Source organism: Caenorhabditis briggsae (genome assembly GCF_000004555.2).
Source record: "Caenorhabditis briggsae complete genome, chrV, whole genome shotgun sequence".
NCBI classification, from domain to species: Eukaryota; Metazoa; Nematoda; class Chromadorea; order Rhabditida; family Rhabditidae; genus Caenorhabditis; species Caenorhabditis briggsae.
The window spans coordinates 981,505-1,003,150 of record NC_013488.2 but is presented as its reverse complement, the minus strand read 5'-3'; the positions used below and the strand labels follow the sequence as shown (position 1 = coordinate 1,003,150).

Here is a 21,646-nt window from a genome sequence, read left to right as displayed (position 1 = left end):
TTATTTCGATTCCTGTGTAAGATATCGAAAATTTGTCAACTGATAAATTATTTATCATAACATAACCAATATTTTTAATGTAAACAAAATTTATATATCCTTTGTGCTAAATCGCACTCTTCTGATGGTGATTCACCGGGAATGTGCATTGCATCCCCCGCAATCACTTTCTTTTATTAAATTCTTTATCATGTAACCAGTATAAAAGCCCCTCTATTGTATCATTCTATATCGTTCGATAAACCAATGTAGTTTTAAAACATGGTGCATCGTGGGTTGAAACCACCGGTCGCTCAAAGTCCCGCGTGGCAGGATTCTACATTGGTACCTCTATTCTCCTATTATTCGCTGTTGGAATATTCACTTCTGTATCGCAAGCGGCATGCAGTACCAGATGATTGGCAGCTCCTGATATAGTCAACAAAGTCATTGGCATACTTGAGACTTGGGGAGCTGGTCGACACAGGATTAGCAGGTCTAAGTCATTCGAACAAAGTGGTCGGGACTTGCTGAGGACGATCACATTTGACGCATCTGAACGAGGACAAGAAAGCTATAAGACAGCGGTCGTAGCACGTCAGATATCAGTTGCACCCGAGCTTGCAGCTCACCTCCGAACAATTTGGATTGTTCAAACCGTAAGTCTTATTTTTATGATAAGCAACAACGAAGAAGAACTTAACTTCTTGCTCCAATTAAAAGTGGACCAACGAGGACGCTTTTCCCGCCCGGAGCCTCTCTCCAAAGAGAGATTTTGATCTTTCATGCTAGACCACCGAGGTGTTAGATCACAAAGACGCGACGTTAACGACATTACGAGACGTATTCAGCAAAATCATGGACCCCGTAGATGTCACACCTTCGAACGCTCGCCAAGACGATACGAGAAAAGACACTAACGACGTGACGCAGAACAGAACTACAAGAGGCGAGTGGACGCCGAAGATGTAGTCACTCAGTTCTTCAGCGTCAATTGGACCAATGGACAACTAATTTTAAATTTTGTTGTATCTTTTTTTCTCTAAAGCCGGGAGTGTGCTAAATCGCACTCTTCTGATGGTGATTCACCGGGAATGTGCATTGCATCCCCCGCAATCACTTTCTTTTATTAAATTCTTTATCATGTAACCAGCATAAAAGCCCCTCTATTGTATCATTCTATATCGTTCAATAAACCAATGTAGCTTCTAAAACATCTTTCACAAGAATCGATTTAATTGAGCTGAAAGTTGGCAGTATACTTGAAAAATTGTAGTCGAAACTCACTTTGTATCTGCTTTGTAATCATGTAGAAGTTTTACAGCCAATATATCATCTGAAGCCAATTCATGAACATGTATCAATGATGTTACATAAAACCATCCCCGAATTTCATGAAGAACATCAATATCAAATTTTTTATGTCCTTGAAATTCTCCAAATCAAAATACTAACTTTGGAGGAGCCGTGATTCTTGCATTTTCCACTAAAGAATAAGTACGACGGGAGCAAATACTGAGTATAAAAATTTCCGAGTACTCCGATAATTCAGTCACAACCATTTCGCCAACTAAATGAGGAAGTTTGAGAAGGTTGATGGGCATTCTGAAAATAAAAGTTTTCAACGATTTCAGAGAGGGATAGATTGGCAAAACGGTCCAAATCTATTTTTAGGAGCAGGGTCTTCTGTCGACCCGTATGAAAATAGGGAACAAAGAAGGGAAACATTAAAACTAAACAGACTGCAGGTAATACGATTCAAAAGAAAATACAGTTTCCATGGCAGATAATCAATTGCCGTATGTAAAAAGAAAAGAGTGGACAACAGTGACGTTATGGACCATGGAGTGTCTCATTCAAATGGTTGATTCTCCGGTGACGGTGCGGAGCTCCTGCGGGGACACATCATACGAACAGACCTCTCTCCACAGGTGTTCAACTCCACGAGGGACTACCATGAACGAAATTTCTGATCCAACGAATCATACGTGCTCTATTTGTATCCCAATCCCTCAAGTTCTTTCATCAAATAACTGTTATATGTTTGTAAAAAAACCCATCTGTTTATATTTCTTTCTGAAAACAGTCGTCCCCTAAACGTCACAGCTTCATCCGATTCGCCGAACGATGTCTCTCCAATGGACAAGAAGACAACATAGCCAGTTTGCAACGAAGCTTCTCCTTCCTCCGTCCACCAGAAAAGAAAAAAGAGGTGCGAACGAAGAACAGACAGTAATTCAGTGCCTTCTCCTCCCAATGATCTTTTTATCCACTTGTCCTCCTCTATCTGATCACACAATTCTTCTTCTCCCTTTTTCTCCCTTCTTTTTCATCTTCCAAGCCGTCTCTTTTCTCCCGAAATCCGACTTGTCGTTTTCTATGTTTATTTGGGTCATTCGCATTTTTCGACATATCTATCTCTCGTGGTCATTCGGGGCGCCAAATTTCCACTCTGTTTTGCAGCATCTGATTATATTGATTATCAATATTTGCTTATCATTCTCTCCTCCTCTTGTCCACTAACGTCTTCTTTCTTCTCCATTCTACTCTCCAATCCAAAAATAACTTCTTGTGTACCTGTCACTCACATTGATAAGTGAGAATGTGTGTAGTGATATGGATTATTATACACAAATCCAATTTTCCAGAGCATGCTACTACTATAATACTAATAAATATCTCGCGACATTTTTTTCCTTCATATCACTTTTCATTTTTGATTTCCCACCAATTTTTTGTGACTCCACTTTTTTTTGTTTAAAATCAAATCAGAAGACCTTATGATAACAGGACAGCAGAAAACAAGAAGAACACATGGTGGTGTGTGACGTGTCCCTGGGATTTTCGGGATATTACAGGAGTCATTGCTCATGCATTTTGTTTTGGTTCTTTTTCTCAAGAAATTTCTTTTCAAAATCTGATTTTTTGATTTTCTAAATTCCTTCATTCTTTCAAAATAGGATACTGTAAAACCTATGGTCCCTTATTGTCAATTTTGAGCTCAATTATCTTGGCTTCTATAAGAGATATCAAAAATGTGTCAACTGATAAAATGTTTAGGATATTATATTGAACAATTTATCAGTTGACAACTTTTAGATATGTTTTACAGGAATCGAGATAAATTGACTCAAAGTTAAAAGTTATGATGCTTTTCTATTACAGGGTGGCTGAAAAGTATTGAGACACTTGTTATGATGGCTCTTGGCACCGTGCCAAGTCGTATTTTCAAAAAGTTTCGTATTATTCCGAAAATAGGGAGCGTATATAAGCCGACATTAGAGCCATTTCCCATCACTTTATCTCTTCACGAAGTTATGCGAGCTTCTCCTCATCGCCAAACCATTGCCAAGCTGTTCAACGACGGCATCTCCACCGGTGACATCGCTCGAAGACTTCTTCTTCCGAGAGCAACTGTCTATCGAGTTGTGCAACAATTGAAAGATCGAGGACATGTGTTGGAGCTTTAGAAAAGCGGAAGACCTCGTACTGTCAACACTCGCCGGACTCGTGGCATCATCAAGAAGAGAATCACACGAAATGATGCGGTCAGCATGAACCAAATGGCTTCATCGCTCGGAATCTCAAGACAATCGGTTCAATCCATTGTGAAAAAGGACTTGGGTCTGAACAGTTATCGGCTCCTTCGTGGCCAATACCTCACAGAACAGTCCAAGAAGAATCGGCTCGAAAAAGCGAAAAAGTTGCTCGACGCACTCAAGGTGCGCCGCCTCTCTGAAGTCATTTGGACTGATGAGAAAATTTTTACGGTTGAGCCGCTTCCGAACCGACAGAATGCTCGGCAATTGTTGTCAAAGGACGAAGCAAAGTCCCCAAAACGTCGTCTGGCCTACAAGAGACTTTTTCCAAAGTCAGTGATGGTGTGGGCTGGATTGACGTCGGAAGGTAAAGTCCCATTGGTTTTCATTGATAGAAATGTGAAAATCAACTCGGATGTGTACCAAAAGTTGGTGTTGATGGATGTTTTACGTCCGTGGGTCACTAGCCACTTTGGCCAGCAACCCTTCATTCTTCAACAAGATTGGGCCCCGTCCCATGGCTCGAAATCCACGAAAGCTGTTCTCGACGCTCATTTCCCTGGCTACTGGGGCAAGGACATGTGGCCCGCTTCCTCGCCCGATCTGAATCCACTCGACTTTTCCGTTTGGGGATATTTGGAGGAAAAGGTGATGGCTCGATCGCACCCAAATGTGGATTCACTGAAGGCCGCTTTGCTCAAAGCATGGGATGATCTTGACGATGACTACCTCCGGCGCACCGTCGCTTCTGTTCCAGCTCGTTTGACGGTGTGCATCAAGGCCGAAGGCTCAAACTTCGAATATCTCCTCTGATATCTTTTCTATTACTATCATTTGTTGAAAAAATAAATCTGGTTCTTTTGTTGAAACTCCATTTTTGAAAATACAACAAAAAACAAGTGTCTCAATACTTTTCAGCCACCCTGTATTTCATTATTAGGTTTTACGTTAGTCCAAACAAAAACTTGCATAAATTTCTAAAGTTTTAATTTACGCTAACTTGATAGCTACAAGCTCAAAAACTACAAAATTGAAAACTACAAGTTTGAAAGCTACGAGTTAAAAAGCTAAAAGCTAAAAAGCTACAAGCTACAGGGCATGATTACCCGGACTCAAGTTTGTACTATCATAGAACTTGAGAAAACGTTGCATTGAACCCAAATTTGGAGTGAAATAATTAAAATAATTTATCAGTAAACTGACCAAGTTTCAAATTATTTTATCAACTTTGAGCTGAGTTATCACTTGTCAAAGTTGCTTCCTCTCATGAAAACCATAACGCCGTTCATCTTTGGACAATCATAACAACACCTAGACTTGAGGAATCGCTTTGAAAATTTTAGTAGCGTTCAATCAAACTTAGAATTACATTCCTATCAATTCCCGAACTTCTAGGATACTTATATTCAAAGATAAACCCATTTTTATCAGTCAGGATCTGAAATCCTTACTAGTTTTCTCAAAACAACATTCTTTCTAAAATTTTGGGATGCTTCAATTATCCCCAAATCTTCCGTGTAATCTGAATCGCATCATCTTTTGTCTTATTCCTTCATCAAGTTTGCATATCTAATTTCAAATCCTCCTCATTCCTCCCATTTCCATTCGATTCCAAGTCAATTCCATTTCAAATCTTCTCATTTCAGAAATCAGTTCATATCAAATCCATGTCTCATTCCATCTAATCCCACACAATCGTTTTTTTTTCTCGACTCAGCTTTTTTAATCTTCACAAACCTCGAAAACTTGACGTCTTGTTCAATTTCTTTTCGGTTTATGAGATGTAATTGGATGCTCGTTTTCTCTTTTTTTTTGTGGAGTTTGGAGGAATAAAACTGGTTTTAATAGAGCTGAATAGCCCAACAAGAGGTTTTGAATATCATAAAATGGGCATCGTTGAAGAACTCCAAAAACGGAAAGCTCACTTTTTAAATTGGAATGCAAAAAATCTTAATTTTCCGATATGATTTTGGAATCCTAGAAAATCTAGTTTATCGTTTTTTATATAGAAATTGCTGCACATTCCGGTGGATTCGGATTTCCGCATTGGAAAAAAGTTTTGAAATTTCAACAGAACCTGGAATAGAAGGCCCCCACAGGCTGTCAAGTTTGAGCTCATTTTTCTTGGCTCTCAAGGAAGATATCAAAAAATTTTCAACTGATGAAATGTTTGTGATATTACGATCAACAATTCATCAATTAACAGTTTTTTGATATCTTTAGCAGGAAACGAGATAAATTTGGTGAAAATTCAAAGTTTGGGGCATTTCTAGCATGTTTTACAGTAATTTTAGATGACAACAGTAAATTTTAATGTCAGAAAAACATAGTAGATTTTGTTAGATAAGAATGAAAATTCTCAAGTTCACTAAACAAAAATAGAGCTTCATTTCTGTAATAGACAAGTTTTTAGTACAAATTCATCCAAATGAGATACACCGCTTAAAATAGCCGTAACTCCAAACACTGTGCTAGTTCTGGAAATGATGGCACTTGGTTGGTTTCAAGCGGTATACCTAATCAGGATGAAATTGTATGGAAAAGCTGTCAACTACCAAATTAAAGCTCTATCTTTGTTTAGTATACTCAAGAAGCTTAAGTCTCATCCAACAAAATCTACCATACTTTTTAGACTTCTAAAGATGGTAATTTTCAAGCTCGGGCTTCGTACATGTTGCCCAGTCTATGGACAACCCGTGGTTCAATTTTAAGGGCAAAACCTCACAGGGTATTCAAACTACTGACCCAAAACTATAATTATCGGTCCTTATCCAAGCCAATTCTATTTTAGGAAATCTAAATGCCTGATTCTTTGAACGAGAAGAATGAGGGTGTTTCTAGAAAATCGTGTATATACTCAGTCTTAATCGCTTCTAATTATCTTCTCCATAACGCGCCTCTGCAAGTTTATCACTTTTCGAAAGAGTCATTTTGTTGTTCTACCCCCCCCCCCTCTCTCTTTTTCATTCTATTCTATCCTCTGTTTATAATATTACCCAAAACGGGGCATAGTTTTGCCAATCCAATCGTTTTTCATTTCGTCTAACCTCCTCCCACACTATTTCCATTGCCCATCACTCGTCATTCAACTTACCGTTCGACGTCGTCGTCCTTTTTTTTTCGGTATCCCCATCCAACCTTTTCTGTCCTTGCGTTTTCCGATACGACCCTCTCTCCTCGGCCAATCTTCCCCTTTTGCCATTTTAGAGTGATACGAATCACGCCTCGTTCATTTTTTTTGCCTTCTTCTTCTCTTCTCCCTACACAAAAACGGTTTTTGAAGAGAGACAGAAAGGACGGTGAGTGTGTATATGTGTTTACACTGTTTTACACTGTAACTTCTTCTTCTTTTTGCCCAGACACCCGCCACATTGGAACCCATTCTGTTTTTTGTTCATTTAAGTGTTTATTATTCTTTCTTACTATTATCATCAAGAACACTCCATTTTCTGGTTTTTAAGGGCAGATAGTTAGAGTCAAATGGCCTAGAAAAGGTCGAAACCTAGTCCACTGGTCATGTTTACTCACATTACCACTCGTCAAACTGAAAAAGTGAAAAATGAAAAAAAACCAGTTGATAACAGTTTTTTCCCAATCATCAAACACCATGATGAGATAGTCAAAGATATCAAACTTTATTTTGGGATCCTCGAAGTTTCAGATTCTTACTAAGAAAGTTCGATCCTCACTAAGAAAGTAAGATCCTCACTAAGAGAGTCAGATTCTTACTAAGAGTGTCAGATCCTTACTAAGAAAATTAGATTCTCACCAAGAAAGTCATATCCTTACTAAGAAAGCTAGATCCTTACTGAGAAAGTAAGATTCTTACTAAGAAAGTCAGATCCTTACCAAGAAATTTGTAACTTCTGGATTCAGAATCCTACCCTAAATGCTACAATGGAAGCCCAACCTCATACGTGCACTTCGAGCTCAATTATCTCGGTCCTTTTGGTAGATATCAAAAAGTAATCAATTGATAAAACTTTTATCATAACATCATCAATATTTTTTAGTTGACAGATTTTTGATATCTTTCATGAGAACCGAGTTAATTCCTCTCAAAAGGGGGGGGGGTCCGGTTTCCAGCGAATTTTAAATTGTACAACTTCAAAGTTCAAAAATTTTGCATTCCGCGAAATCTAACCCCCCTCTCGTATTAGTCGATTAGTCTGCATGTAATATGATAACAACGGAACCACTTCTAAGGTCATCCTCCCCATCCTAAACCATTTGTGTTATGATCTGACCGCCCATCCGTCTCACTAGTCTTCTCAAATGACCTCTAACCTTTTTTGGCAATTAGTCAAAACGGGAAAAGGAGAAAGATCTTGAATTGAAAAAGACTAACGAAGGTTAGGAGGTTTGAAAAACGATATAAAAAGTACAATTGTCAGTGTTTTATTCTTCTCCCATTCTGGGCAAAAAGTGAAAATAAGAAGAAGCTTCGCGACACTTACAAGTGGCAATCATCACCTCTCTCATCTTACACCTCCTTGACGTCATCTGAATACTTCTCGACACATTTTTTGACTGTGTTATGGCACGATTACAGTTTTTTGAAACAGTAACGTGAGTCATACGTTAGGACATCCGGGTAATCGGAAACACGAATTCCAAAGTTTTGAGATTTCGAATTTTAGAAACTTTTGAATTTTAAAATGAAACAACTAAAGAAAGGGTTTCTCTCTCTCTCTCTCTCTCTCTCTCTCTCTCTCTCTCCCTTTATCGCCCACGTAGCTCAGCTAGTAGCGGCGGTGCACCTTCAATAATTGTCCCACAAGTTCAATTTCTCGAGAGACTTATATGGACGAAATTTCGAGACATCTATTTTTCGTAATGTCCTTCCACCGTTAAGGATTGGGTAATTCATATATTGGAATTCTGAATTTTCAAGAAACCTGTCTAAACTTACTTTTTCTTCACTATTCTTCTTGTCCTTCTGATAACCGTAACCCAGAAATCAAACGATCCATGACCCACGTCATCTTATCCTCGAATATCCACGGATTTCTCCTTTTTGGTTCCGATCCATCAAGTAACTTTCTCTTCATCCTCTTGAATCCCACTTCCTTCTCCCTCTTTCACTATTTCTTTTATCCGCAATTCTCCAATTCATTTTTTTTTCTCTCTGCATTTTTTCGTTTTGGCATTCAACCTGCTCTCATAATCGGATTAGGTTAGACGAGTGAAGGAGGTTTTTCCAAGAGAATGAGGTGAATCCATTGCCAACAAAAACACATGTTTTTTGGCAAGTTCTATGTACGTATGAATCTGTATGTTTGTTCAAAACCACCCATCGAAACCAGTTTCTACAATCCCAAAGGTCGCCGTCACGTCACAAGACCAAAGCTTACTACGGAGAAAAAAGTCTCCAAATGGGAATAACCAAATCATTGAAATCACATTTTTTTTCTGCTAAAAATAAATAGGTTTAGCCGGTGTCGCCCTTGGAGACTTCAGCAAAACTTTAACATTTAATCCTGATTACATAATCATCATTCGGCTTTGTTGGCTCGATGAATTTCTGATTGAATTTTCATTCTATTCTTTCTGATTGAATTTTCATTCTTTTTCGAAACTTTTCGGGATGTCAAAAATTTTGAGTTTTGAAACTTCGGAATTTCAGAATTTCGGAATTCCGCATTCTCATTAAGATCTAATTTCAAGAAAAGGCCTTCCTTCATTTCCGGTCAGAAAATACCGAATTTCCAGAATTTCCGGAATTCCGAAATCCGTTTCGAACATCCTTGAATTGATCACTTCTTGCACGACTTCCAAACTTTAATCTCGAATTATTTAAATTTTAAAAATTCGGTAATTTCAAATTTTTAAACGTTTTGGTATTTTTTCATTTTGAAAAAGGGAGTTCATTTAGTATTCTTAAAATTTTGGAAATTCGTTTTTTCAAAATTTTTGAGTTTTTGAAATTTCTTTTGGGAATTTCATAATCTTCGAGGGTCAGTATTTTGCTATTCGGATTTTTTGAATTTTTAAAGTTTTGGGTTTCGGAACCATGAATCTCCAATTTTTGAACTTTTTTCAAAGTTTCAATATTCAAATCTAATATCATCACAATGTTTCTCTCCTTTAACAAAATAAAAAATGTAAAACCTGAAATAGTAGGGCACCCAACTTTTAACTTTGACCAATTTTATCTCGGTTCCTGTGAATGATATCCAAAAGTTGTCAACTGATAAATTGTTCATCATAATATCACAAACATTTTATCAGTTGACACATTTTTGATATCTCACCTGAAAACCGAGAAAAATTAGCTCAAACAAGACGGTGTATTTTATTACAGGCTTGAATTTCTTTTTTTGACCAAATATTTCCTAGTTCTTTGCTTCTTTAACTTTGAACAGTTAAAACCTTTGGGGTTATCAGCAATTATCATCAATCTCATCCCCCCCCCTTCTTCTCTACGGGGGATGAGATATCATTTGATCCCTCTTCTCGTTCTCCGATTCCTTATCCAAATCGAACACTCTAAGAATGTCTCTTATTGTAATGCAAAGTGACTTTTTCTCTTTCTTGTTTTCTACTTGTTTTCCACCATTATCACTCACTGTATTATCAACTTGTTTCTCTGTTATTCTTCCCGCCATTCAATTTTTTTCTATTCAATTGTCTTCTGAATTCGTCCCTCCGCTTCACTGAACTTTCTCTCTTGACCACAACAAGTAGGTTTTTTTGGTGTGACTCCTCTTCTCACCAGTTTTTCGCCTACGCTTTTTTTATTCAACCGAGACATCATGCACTTTTTTGCGTGATGAATGACTATGATTTGTTTGTTTTTTGCTTCCAGATGATGACCTTCTGTGTTTTGGCTTCGTGCCAAGCATTCTTTCTTAAGAATTCCTCAAATTGTTCGATTGTTAAGTGGAACATTAAAATACTTTAGAACTGTAAGAACATAATAAGTTTGATAAACCATTCAATCAAGAGTTTGAAATTTACATAATGTTCGATTTCTCTGTCAAATGATCAGTGATAATCCTTTATTTAGGTTTTGCATATTTTATGAAAATTTGAAGGATTGATTTTTGATGTAGTTGAAGGTGGTGGGATAGGAGTTTTTTAGGGTTAGGGTATGCATTCCGACGTGATGGTGTACAATGTTTCGTGTTCACACAGCGGGTAGGCTTAGCCCGCGCCATCATAGCTCAGCTGGTAGCTACCGTAGCTCAGCGCGGCACCTCCATCGGTTGGTCCGCAAGTTCAATTCCTCTAGAGGCTTATTTGAACTGAATTTCGAGGAAACCATTTTTTCATGTCCCCTGGCTTTGAGGATTTAAGATTTTGAGATCCAAAAACTCCAAGCTCATGAGATTCTTCAATTCTTGAGATTTTATCTGACCCGGTTTTTCCAAAAACTTCATGGGTATACCCAGTTTGTTCTGCTTGTACTCATAGGTTTGAATGTTTTTTCTTATAATTTATGATTCGATTTTCATTTTTATCTTAAAAAAAGAGATTTCTCATTTATGAATGCTATCATTCTGTGTAAACCGGGCCCTTGGTGGGTCATCGCCGGACCTGCCATAGTTTCTGTCAGAATCAATATTTTTGAATCATCTAACTTAGATATAATAGACCTTGACGAGTACTACAAAATGATATTATTCTGATTCTCCTTGACCTTTTTCAGATTTTTGAAAAGAAAAAAACAAGTATGATTCCAGCCAAAAAAATTGTTCCCAGTCAATTTTTTTCGACACCACCGATTCGCATGATCTGCTTGGTTCTGATTTTTTGTTAGTTTTCTTTCCGAGTGATGATGATGTCAAAAATGAGATGTTTGGATTGGATTGTCTTCGTTCGAATTGTACTAGTTTGTGACTGTGAAAATCTGGAGTTTGATTGTAAGTGATGACAAAAGTAATGAACATACTATTTCAACCAGACATAGTTCCTCTTAATATCGATAATTTTGAGTAAACTAAATTGGATATGATAGAACTTAACGAGAGCTACAAAATAATACTATTTGGATTACAGTATCTTGTCTATGAACAAAGTTACAAGCCATGAAGTGACCGAGCTCGGCTGTGGCGCGCTACGCTGGGCCCGCCCGGACCTCACATCTTTATAGCCTTGTAACTTTGCTCATTGACAAGACACAGATCTGCGAACAGTATCATTTTGTAGTACTCGTCAAGTTCCATCATGCCTGAGTTAGTTGATTTGAAGAATTGATTCTAAAAAAAAACTATGGCAGGGGCCGGAAAAGCTCGCCAGGACCCATGCTTCTTCATTCGTCCTGCAGTTCACTCATTGTTGGGGAATAAAAATTATCAGATTGAAATTCTTTTCAAAAAAGCTTATTATAGGGAAATTCAAGATAAGCATCAAACAATTACCATTCTTACAATTAGTCATCATAATAAAATTCCAAAGAAATGAACAGACATAACAATACACATGACAGTCCAACACAACAGTCAGTTGTGTTGTCCTCCCACTTCCTGTGTCCAATTCATTGTCAAGCTTCTTCTTCTCCTCCTCCTAGGCCCCATCTTTTCGATGATATCAACGCAAAAAAGTGACGAAAACAAACAAAACAGTGCTTGTGCTGTTAGCTATTGGAAGGGGCGCGGGAGCGACTATGCGTCTCTGCGTCTCTTCGTCTTAAACACTCTCTTTATCGCTACGAGGCTTTTCACATGCTTCTACCATTTGTTTGATCACATCATCAGTGGCAAGCACATCATTGACTTGTTTCGAACTCTTCCTCGTTTACTGTACACTGTTCGAGTTCAAGCATTTCTTGTCTTACTCTGGGGGAAGGAAGCAAACAAACCATCTAGTAGTATGTGTCAGCGACAAGTGGGGGTTATCATTTCTTAACCTCTAGGTGATTAGAGTTTTCCGAGTTTTTAGTTGGTCGTAAATTTTTTGGAAATTGATTTTGTGTTTTGAACATTTTCCTGTAGGTGAGAACGTACCTGAATTTTAGATCGTCCTGTAATAGAAGGGCCCCCAACACTGACAAGTTTGAGCTCTATCACCTCGCTTCCTGTAAAAAATATCGAAAATGTGTCAATTAAAAAAATGTTGTTAATATTATGATAAGTAATTTAGCAGTTGACTAATTTTTGATATCTTTTACGAAAAATGAGTTGTATGGGCTCAAAGTTGACGATGTTTTGATGGGCCAGAAAACTCCTGGAATTTTAATTCAGAATTCCTCAAGGGAGTTGATTTTTTTCATTTGATTTTTTTTCTGAAAATCTGAAAAATTAGCAAGACCTAATGTAATGATAGCCTTTTTCTACTGAATACCGTTAAACCTGTAATAAAAGGTCTTGTCAAATTTGAGCTAATTTTTCAAAAATGGTTAACACATCAAATGTTTGTGATATTATGATGAACGGAACCGGTCTATAAGATATACAAAGACGTATTTCTTGTAGATTCTATGCCATTTTGACCATTTTCAGGAGCCTATAGCTCGTCTGTCAAGTTTCCGATCACTTTGAATATTTGGAAAGTTGTAAAACGGACCTAGATTGAAAACTTTGACATCACAGAATTTTTTGAAAACTCCTAGATTTTCAGATATTTGCCAATTTCTGAAGGACACCATTGTTTTCCTATTTTTGCACTGAAAACGGTAAAAAAGCAGGTGTCTTTCAAAAATCGGTAAATATCTGAAAAACTAGGAATTTCGAAAAATTCTATGAATGCAAATTTTTCAATCTGGCTCTGTTTTACGTCCTCCCAAATTTCAAAATGATTGGAAACTTGATAGCCGAGCTTCAGACTTCTGAAAATTGCCGAAAATCAACTGAAAAATACCTTTTTGTAAATTATATTGACCTGTACTGTAATCTGCTTTGATGTTAAAATCTGGGGTGCCTTTCTGTTAAAGGTTTTTTAAATTGTCTTTTTTGGAACTTTCAAGTTATGACTTCCTAGATCTATTCTATAAAAATTTCGTTTTCTTAATATGTCGTCTTTTTCAAAATTAAACTTTAATTTCTTGCGGTATTCTTTGAAATTCTCCATGTGATACTTCTTCCGACGATTTCAAGAATTCCATCTTCTTTTTCTTCATATTCAGAGCGAAACGGCAAAAAAATTGTGTATCATCCTCTTCTCTTTCTCGCCATTATTCAAATTGTGTCCTGCATTTCTATCTTGTCGATTGAGCCAATTACCATCTCCATTTTCTTGCCTTCTCTATCTGTTCATGTTCACCTCCTCCTTTCTCCTTCTTCCCCATCTTTCGTCTCATTTCCAATTCGTCAATGGTCTTTTTCCGACCATTTCCTTGAATCATCATCACCTTTTTCTCCTAATTCCATTTCATTTCCAGCTTCGCACTGGCTTCTCACTGTCTCTCCGATGATCGACGTCTCTGCTCTTCAAGGTATGTCTCACTGATAATAGCAATTTCTTAAAACATGTTCGTGAATGTTGCCTTGTGATATGAGACAATGAGACTTTATGGATGCTTTCATTCTTTGAATTCTTTCTTTTGAAGTTTTACGATTTCACATGTTGTTTGGCGGTTTTTTCGTTTCGAGGTGATAAGGAACCGCAAGAATCAAGAATTTTCGGGTTTTGCTTTGACTTTGTACTGTATAGAATGAAGTTTCCGGTTCAATATTGTCGTTTACATGCGAAGTTAAGAACCTGATACTCATTTTTAACAGTTTATTACTGTAAAACCTGTAATAGAAGGGACCCCTAAATTTTAACTTTGACCTCAATTATCTCGATTCCTGTGAAATATACCAAAGATTTGTTAACTGAAAATTGTTTATCATAATATCAGAAATGTTTTGCCAGTTGACACATTTTTGCTATCTTGCATAGGAATTGAGATAATTGAGCTCAAACTTGACAATGTGGGGGCCCTTATAATACATGTTTTACGGTCATCCAAATTCTGTAAATTTTTGGGAATGATGATTCTGAAAATTCTGGGAATTGTGAATTGAGAAAAAGATTTTCTGGAACATTTCAAATCACAACACAAATTCTGAATCTATCGATTCAAAATTACAATTTGCAAGCCTCGGAATTCAACCTAGACACTCTAATAGAAAGCCCCCCAACCGCCAACTTTGAACCCTTATATCTCGGTTAATGTAAAAGATATCAAAACATAACCAGCTGATAAAATAATTATCATAAAATCACCAATATTTTATTAGTTAACAAAGTTTTTATATCTTTAACCGGAACTGAGAAAAATTAGCTCAAAGCTAGCGGTGGTTAGGTTAGCGTGTTCTCGGTAATTTTTATAGATGCATGCATGCAATGATGAATTTATCTCGGTCCCTGTGAAAGATATCAAAAAGTTGTCAACTAACAAAATATTTGATATCATGATAAAAATTTTGTCAATCGACTACTTTCTGCTGTCTCCCGCAGAAAATGAGCTATATGATCTCAAAGCTGGAAGAGCATTCTATGAGAGTGTGCACTTTCGCAACTTTAGCACATCAATAAATTTTAGCGACTAGTAATTTTATTCATTTTCAGTTCTTTTTCCCTCTGTTTTACCCGTCCGATAACAATCGAACACAAATCACATACAGTCGACACCATCATCTCATGTCAAAAAACAAATATTTCCCTCTCTCTCTAGTTCCTTAAACCTACAGTAACACACACAGTACCTCAAAAATAATTAGAAACATACCCCCGTCTAGTTTATTTATTTTTTTAGAGAATAGTGTTTGAGGAGGAAGAAGAAAAAGAGATAAGGTTTGAAATTGAAACTTGACTAGTCGTAAATTTGAAAAAAAACGCCCACTCTGATCGAAAAAGTTTGTTTTAATTTTTTTTGTTGCAACACAAATGTTGTCTTTTTTGTGTTATCAGGAGAAGACAGAGAGAGAATAAGTTGGCGCTTTTTTTTTCAAAAAATAATATAAACGTTTTGCATTCAACATTAAACTTTACTTCCTTGGCCGGCCGCGGCCCAGGCCGTGGGTAGGTTACCGTGGACCCCCGTCCGTTCTTTCGAAAATGAGCTCAGAAATCCAGAAACTTCTAGACCACCAAATCCTACCTATCCTAGAAGTACTCTAATTCCAACAGCCTTGGTCTGAAACGATTTCAGAACTTCCAAAAAGCTCCGCCCATTTCATTCCTTCCTTATCATCATCTTCTCTCCCCAAATGCCTTCTTTTTCTCCTTCTCTTATCCCATCTTCTTCGTCTTCTTCCCCTACCGGTTTTTTAGAGGTGATATCTCCATTTCCCCTCATCAAAACAGAAACATCACAGCTTATCAATGTTATCACGGAAGACACTCCAACAAACCGTTTCCTCCTTCTGATCCCATTTCTCTGCCTCCCTCCTTTCCTTTAATGCCAAAAAGAAGAGAATAAAAACCAACAAGTTTCAGTTCTACCCCCTCTCTTCTCCCAGAATTTTTGCTTCTTAGAATAGAATAGAATGGAGGCAATAGAGATAAACAAACAATATATTTTGATTGCGCTTTTGATGAATCTAAGAAGAAGAATAAGAAGAAGAAGAAGAAGCGTGTGTGCACCCTGTGAGCTCCCTTTTTACTTTTTGAGCATAGAAAAAGATGAAGGAATTTAGATGCCAAGCCATTCATCAAAAACGTTTTCGCTCCTGGAATCGGTGTTTCTCCCCAAAACACGTCATTTTTGAGGTCATTTTTGTGTTTTCAGGGTTTAGACGAGGTGTAATTTATGGCATGATCAGACATCGAATGTTCTAAATGTAGTTGAAGGTCTTAGAAATTAAAATAGCTACGGCTATGCAAATCGTGGCCGCGGCCGGCCGTGACTCTGACGGTGGGTAGAGGCTTCGCGGGCCCTGTCATAGTTTCTTTTAGAATCTGAATTTTTGGATTAACTAAAATAATTATGATAGAAATCGACGAGCACTACAAAATGAAGGTATTTGGATTACTGTATCTTGCCTATGAACCAAGTTACAAGGCCATGAAGTTGTGACTGCGTAGCTCAGACGGTTTTTGGTTTGTAACTTTGTTCATAGACAAGATACAGTAATCCAAAAATTATCATTTTGTAGTACTCGTAGAGTTCCGTCATAAATAATTTAATTGGTCTAAAAATGTCGATTTTAAAGGAAACTGTAGTAGGTCCGGCGAAAGCTCGGCATAGACCCGGAATGCCGCGGGCGGCCGTGGCACCTTAATTGTACCTCATAGGTTCCAACATTCACAGGACCAGAGATCTTAAAGTTTTGAGTTTCTGAAATTTCGAGAATTTGTAGACTTCGAAGATTGCAAATTCCAGTTCAAGAACTCCAAAAATTTTAATATCTGAAACTCCCAAATGACTTGAGGATAAGGCATTTATTTTGGTCCTTCACTGAACTTTAAAAGTAAGCTGTTCTTGATCTTCTACCCCATCCTTAGCCAGAGCACGTGCCACACTACCGTAATCACCCATTACGTCTTCTTTACTTCCGACTCGTTTTCTTCAACCTCTTTATTCCTTCGTTTGTAGAAAAATGCCCAAATCCTTTTAGTGAGATTAGCTTCCTCTATTCCGAAAAGGTTTTTTGATTACCTAGAGCCGTTTTGGCACAACTCCATCTGATTGGAATCATTAATGACCAACCTCTCCGCGGAGCACACGCGCCACTCTGTGTGCTCATTACCCGTTCCACAAACGAAACAATTCTTTATTTGACCTCGATTTCTTCTTTGCGCCTCTTCTAATCAGTTATCTCTTTTTTAAAATAAAATTTGAAAAAAAAGGTTTAACTTGTGCCAACTCATTTTAATTCTAAACAAGCTACACAAACTCTGAAAAATTAAATGAAACGAAACCCTCGAGAGAGAATGCCTCGGTCTTTTTGTTTCGCATTTTTGCCGTTTTTCTAAGCGGATTACTCCACAGTCTGACCGCACCGATTTTAACGCCCATCGCATACTGAAATTTCTTGTTTTCGCCGCTTTTTTTTTTGTGGCTGGATGCTTTTTTGGCATACATATGGGTTAAAAATAACGAGAGGTGAGAACAAGGAAATAACATTTTTGTAGGATTACTGTTAGAGATGACTTTGTTGACTTTTTGAGGTTACTGTATTTTTTAAACAAAATTCTGTCACAATCTTTATTACTATGGCCTGAATCTTACTGCCGAAAATTCGAGGGGGGGGGGGGCGGAGCTTAGGTCCGGTAGCGAAAATCTTAAAGGAGCATGCATTTTGTTGGAATATATCCTGGCCTATTTTTTCAATTTTTCGATAAATATCATTCATTTGAACCGCTTTTTTCTTATGAACATCCCAAAATTAAAAAAAAACATTTCAGAAAATAATTACAAAAAATACATGTTCATTTAAGGATTTCTCCACCAGACCTAAGCTCCGCCTACCTTAAAATTGTTGGCCACAAAAGTAATAATCCTTTTTTTTGAGAAAAAATCAACAATTTTCAATTCTAACTGTCATGTAAAGAAAATTGTCCAACACATGTTTAATCTTCTTAAAAGACCCATTCACTGATTTCCTTTTCTTAACAACAACAATACTTACTCTAATCCGTACTGCGTGCACTTTGAGCTTAATATCTTGGTTCCTATAAAAGATTTCAAAAACCTGTTAACTGATAAAATGCTTATCATAATATTACGAATATTTTATCAGTGGAACAATTTTTGATGTCTTTTATAGGAACCGAGATAAATAGTGTCAAAGTTTGAAGGAGTTCTGGTTTTAGAGACCTGACCTCCGTCCTCCCGAACCGTCAACTTTGAGCTCAATTATCCCGGTTCCTAAGAGCGATATCAGAAATTTAGAAACTGATAAATTGTTTATCATAATATAACAAACATTTTATCAGTTGAAAGATTTTGGATATCTCTTATAGTAACCGAGATAATTGAGCTGAAAGAGAACATATAGGATCCACTGATTTTGTTTCTTTTTCAAAAGCAAAAAAGTCCAACAAAAAATGGTTTTGTTCTCTCATCAAATCTTTCATGTCATTAGTCAGAAGAACACAATCTCTTCATCCGTTTTGTATCCGAATGGACAACACCTTGTGATATACGGAGTGGAATAAAACAAAAAACAACACTCTTCTTGTTATCTTCCATTTTTTTCCAAAACCACACCAACTACACACTTTTTTTGGGTGTATTTGTTTCAAAGGCGTTCTTTCTGTCCCATGCTCCTCATTCCCCATGAGACCTTTCCCCTTTTGCTGTTTGTGTCCCAGACGACTTCACGACGACAGAATCCCGTTTTTCCTTGAAAAAAAAGAAAAAAAGTCTCCCTATCATTCATTTTTTTGCAGAACTACGCGGCGAGATGCACAGCAGTAGCAGTGCAAGCACCACCTCAAGTGGCTCGACTATTCATGAGGAATTCGATGAAAAACCCACTTTCAACTTCTCGTGGCCTCCTGGACAGGCTTTCCCATTTGAGCCATTGCCACCATATCCAGCAGGTTAGCCATTACCGTTGCCTAGTCTAAAAAAGAAAAGTCTGAAAAGTTCAGAATATACAGAACGAAAATAGAGCTTCATTTTTGTAGTTGACCTTTTTTTTGTAAAATTTAAGCCTGAGAAGATATGCCACGTGGAAGAAGAGGGTCCTCAAAATTCCTCAAAAAAAAGGGCGGGGCCCTCAAAAAAGAGAGGGTCCCCGCGCCACCGCTGAGCACTTCCTTTCTTCCACGTGGCATATCTCCTTCGGCTCAAATGCTACTGAAAAGTTGTCAACTATAAAAATGAAGCTCTATTTATGTTAAATACACTCTGGAATTTCCAGACTTATCGAACAATTTATAGTTACCTTTTTTCGGATCTCAAAATTGACTTATGCTAAAACTAGTTGAGAATATTTTTTGCCCCATTTTATCTCGGTTCTTGTGAAAGATACCAAAAAGTACTAAACTGACAAAATATTTATCGTAATATCACCAAAATTTTATTAGTTGACCACTTTTTGATATCTCTCCTAGCAACCGAGATAACTGAGCTCAAAGTGTGTGGATATGGTGGTCTTCTATTAAAGTGTAAGCAGTAGACTGTTGACGCTATTCACCGACAAAATTTGCCCTAGTTTTCCTCACCTTTGGTGCATTATCTCTAGTACTAATTTTCCAATGATTTTTAGGTCCAAACCTATCAAAAATCCGCTACCCTCGTGAAGTCACCTGTCCCCGATACATCTGCCCACATTGCGAGGAACAGTTCCTATTCCACTCTACAAATGGCCTTCTCACCTGCCCTTTCTGCTACACATCCATTGCAATTGGAACTTATGTAAGTTGAAATTAAGACTTTCATTGCGGTTGGTCAAAAATCGGCGACCGCGGACTGACCATCGATCCTGCCGGCCATCAGCTAACCGAGTTGACCGAGCTTGCTGATCGGTCAGCTCGGTCTGCTGTCGGTCGGCTAAATTTCCTGACCGAATGAAAACTTAAATAAAAGAGTTAACAAAATATATATTTCTGTTTTTTTTTCAGAATCGAAAGCAAATGTACCTAAACTTTGTGGTCGGAACCATCGTTCTGATTATTTCCATGGTGATGACAGTGCTGGTGTTCACGATTGCCAAGGATCAAGTCTACCTTTCCATTCCAGGTAGGATTTTTAGAAACTGTATTCTGAAACTAATCAAGTACTATTTTCAGCGATAATGTTGTTCTTCGGAGCCATCATTTTCTTCACAAAAGCGTTGCAGTCCAAAGACAGTTACGAGGAAGCAAAGATTCTGATTGAGGACATGGATGTCTGATGTCCAACACTTTTGCGATCTCTTCACACTTTTTCTTATTTATTGTTTTCTTCCCTGCTAAAACTTGTCAAAAGGACTTCTACTTTTTTTCCTCCCCATTTCGTTTCCATTTCCATTCCTGGTGCTATATTCGTCTCCATATATGACAACTCTTTTCTGTTTTCCCACAGTTTTGCCAATTTTTATCTAAACGGCGTACATTTTTGTTAAAAATATGTGTATTAATTTTTTTAGTTAGAGTTTGTAACTAAATAATAAGATTCTTCCAGACCCATTTTTCCAGAGTATTTATTGGATTTTCAATGAAGTCCTGTAACAAGTGTTCTGGCTTTTTTAATCGTATTACACAAAAAATTGTAGGCTGGCCAGAGGTTTCTCCCTGACCTATTTCAGATTTTTGAAAAGAAAAAACAAGTATGATTCAAGCCAAAAAAAATTGTTCCCAGACAATTTTTTTCGACACCATCGATTCGCATGATCTGCTTGGTTCTGATTTTTTGTTATTTTTCTTTCCGAGTGATGATGATGTAAAAATGAGATGTTTGGATTGGATTTTCTTCGTTCGAATTGTACTAGTTTGTGACTATGAAAATCTGGAGTTTGATTGTGAGTGATGACGAAGGTAATGAACATACTATTTCAACCAGACATAGTTCCTCTTATTATCAATAATGCTGGATCAACTAAATTGGATATGATAGAACTTAACGAGAGCTACAAAATAATACTATTTGGATTACTGTATCTTGTCTATGAACATAGTTACAAGGAACTAGAATTGGGACTGCGTAGCTCAGAGGAATCGGCATATTTTCACAAAAAGCAACAAACGACAAAGAAAGGAAAATCCTTGGCAGGGGTCGAACCAAAAACCCTCAGCTTAACAGCCGACGATTCATACAACTAAACCACCCGTGCACTTTAGAAAACAAGGAAAGTATGCAATTTATAAGCTGCTGGAGATGGAATCGGAGAATCGGAGCTGGTGGTGTTCGGAGCTGGTGGTTGTCGAATCGGAGCTGGTGGAGGTGGAATCGGAACTGGTGAAGGTGGAATCGGAGAATCGGAGCTGATTGAAGTGGAATTGGAGCTGATAGAGGTGGAATCGGAGCTGTTGACATCTTTTTTAGATATTTTAAAGGAAATAAGATACATGGGCGCAAAGTTTGCAGGTTGAATGTTGCTTTTTAGGAGTTTGCAAAAAAAAAATACAGCTAGATCCGTCAAAGATCCGTCCAAGAGCCGACCATTTTTCAACTTTCGAGCAATTTCTGACAAAATGCCCAGTTTCCTTCTTCAGCTGTCAGTGAACAACTTTTGACGAAGACCTGACCAAGAACCGTCCAAAAGCCGAACCCCTCCATGCTTCAACAGAAGTTGCGCGCCGACATCTCAAAAGACCACGTTGCGTTG

At 37.5% G+C, this 21,646-nt stretch overlaps 3 protein-coding genes across 3 annotated transcripts in view; all 3 read left to right on the top strand.

Annotated features, from left to right (window-relative positions):
• Nucleotides 1-951, top strand: part of CBG11256 — a gene marked incomplete at both ends in the record, with an annotated part of 1,635 nt that extends 684 nt beyond the window's left edge. Inside the window, 2 exons of the mRNA XM_002635008.1 lie at nucleotides 406-638; nucleotides 772-951. Of these exons, the coding sequence (XP_002635054.1) occupies nucleotides 406-638; nucleotides 772-951 (413 nt within the window). The remainder of the gene's footprint in view (nucleotides 1-405; nucleotides 639-771) is intronic.
• Nucleotides 952-3,533: 2,582 nt separating this feature from the next.
• CBG26902 lies at nucleotides 3,534-4,331 on the top strand (the record flags this gene model as incomplete). Its single annotated transcript, XM_045236577.1, has 1 exon — nucleotides 3,534-4,331. The coding sequence occupies one exon, from the start codon at nucleotides 3,534-3,536 to the stop codon at nucleotides 4,329-4,331; it is 798 nt and encodes a 265-aa protein (XP_045099195.1).
• A 14,465-nt stretch (nucleotides 4,332-18,796) lies between these two features.
• CBG11259 lies at nucleotides 18,797-20,233 on the top strand (the record flags this gene model as incomplete). Its single annotated transcript, XM_045236576.1, has 4 exons — nucleotides 18,797-18,935; nucleotides 19,607-19,755; nucleotides 19,962-20,079; nucleotides 20,130-20,233. The coding sequence occupies 4 exons, from the start codon at nucleotides 18,797-18,799 to the stop codon at nucleotides 20,231-20,233; spliced, it is 510 nt and encodes a 169-aa protein (XP_045094582.1).
• Between the last annotated feature and the right edge of the window lie 1,413 nt (nucleotides 20,234-21,646).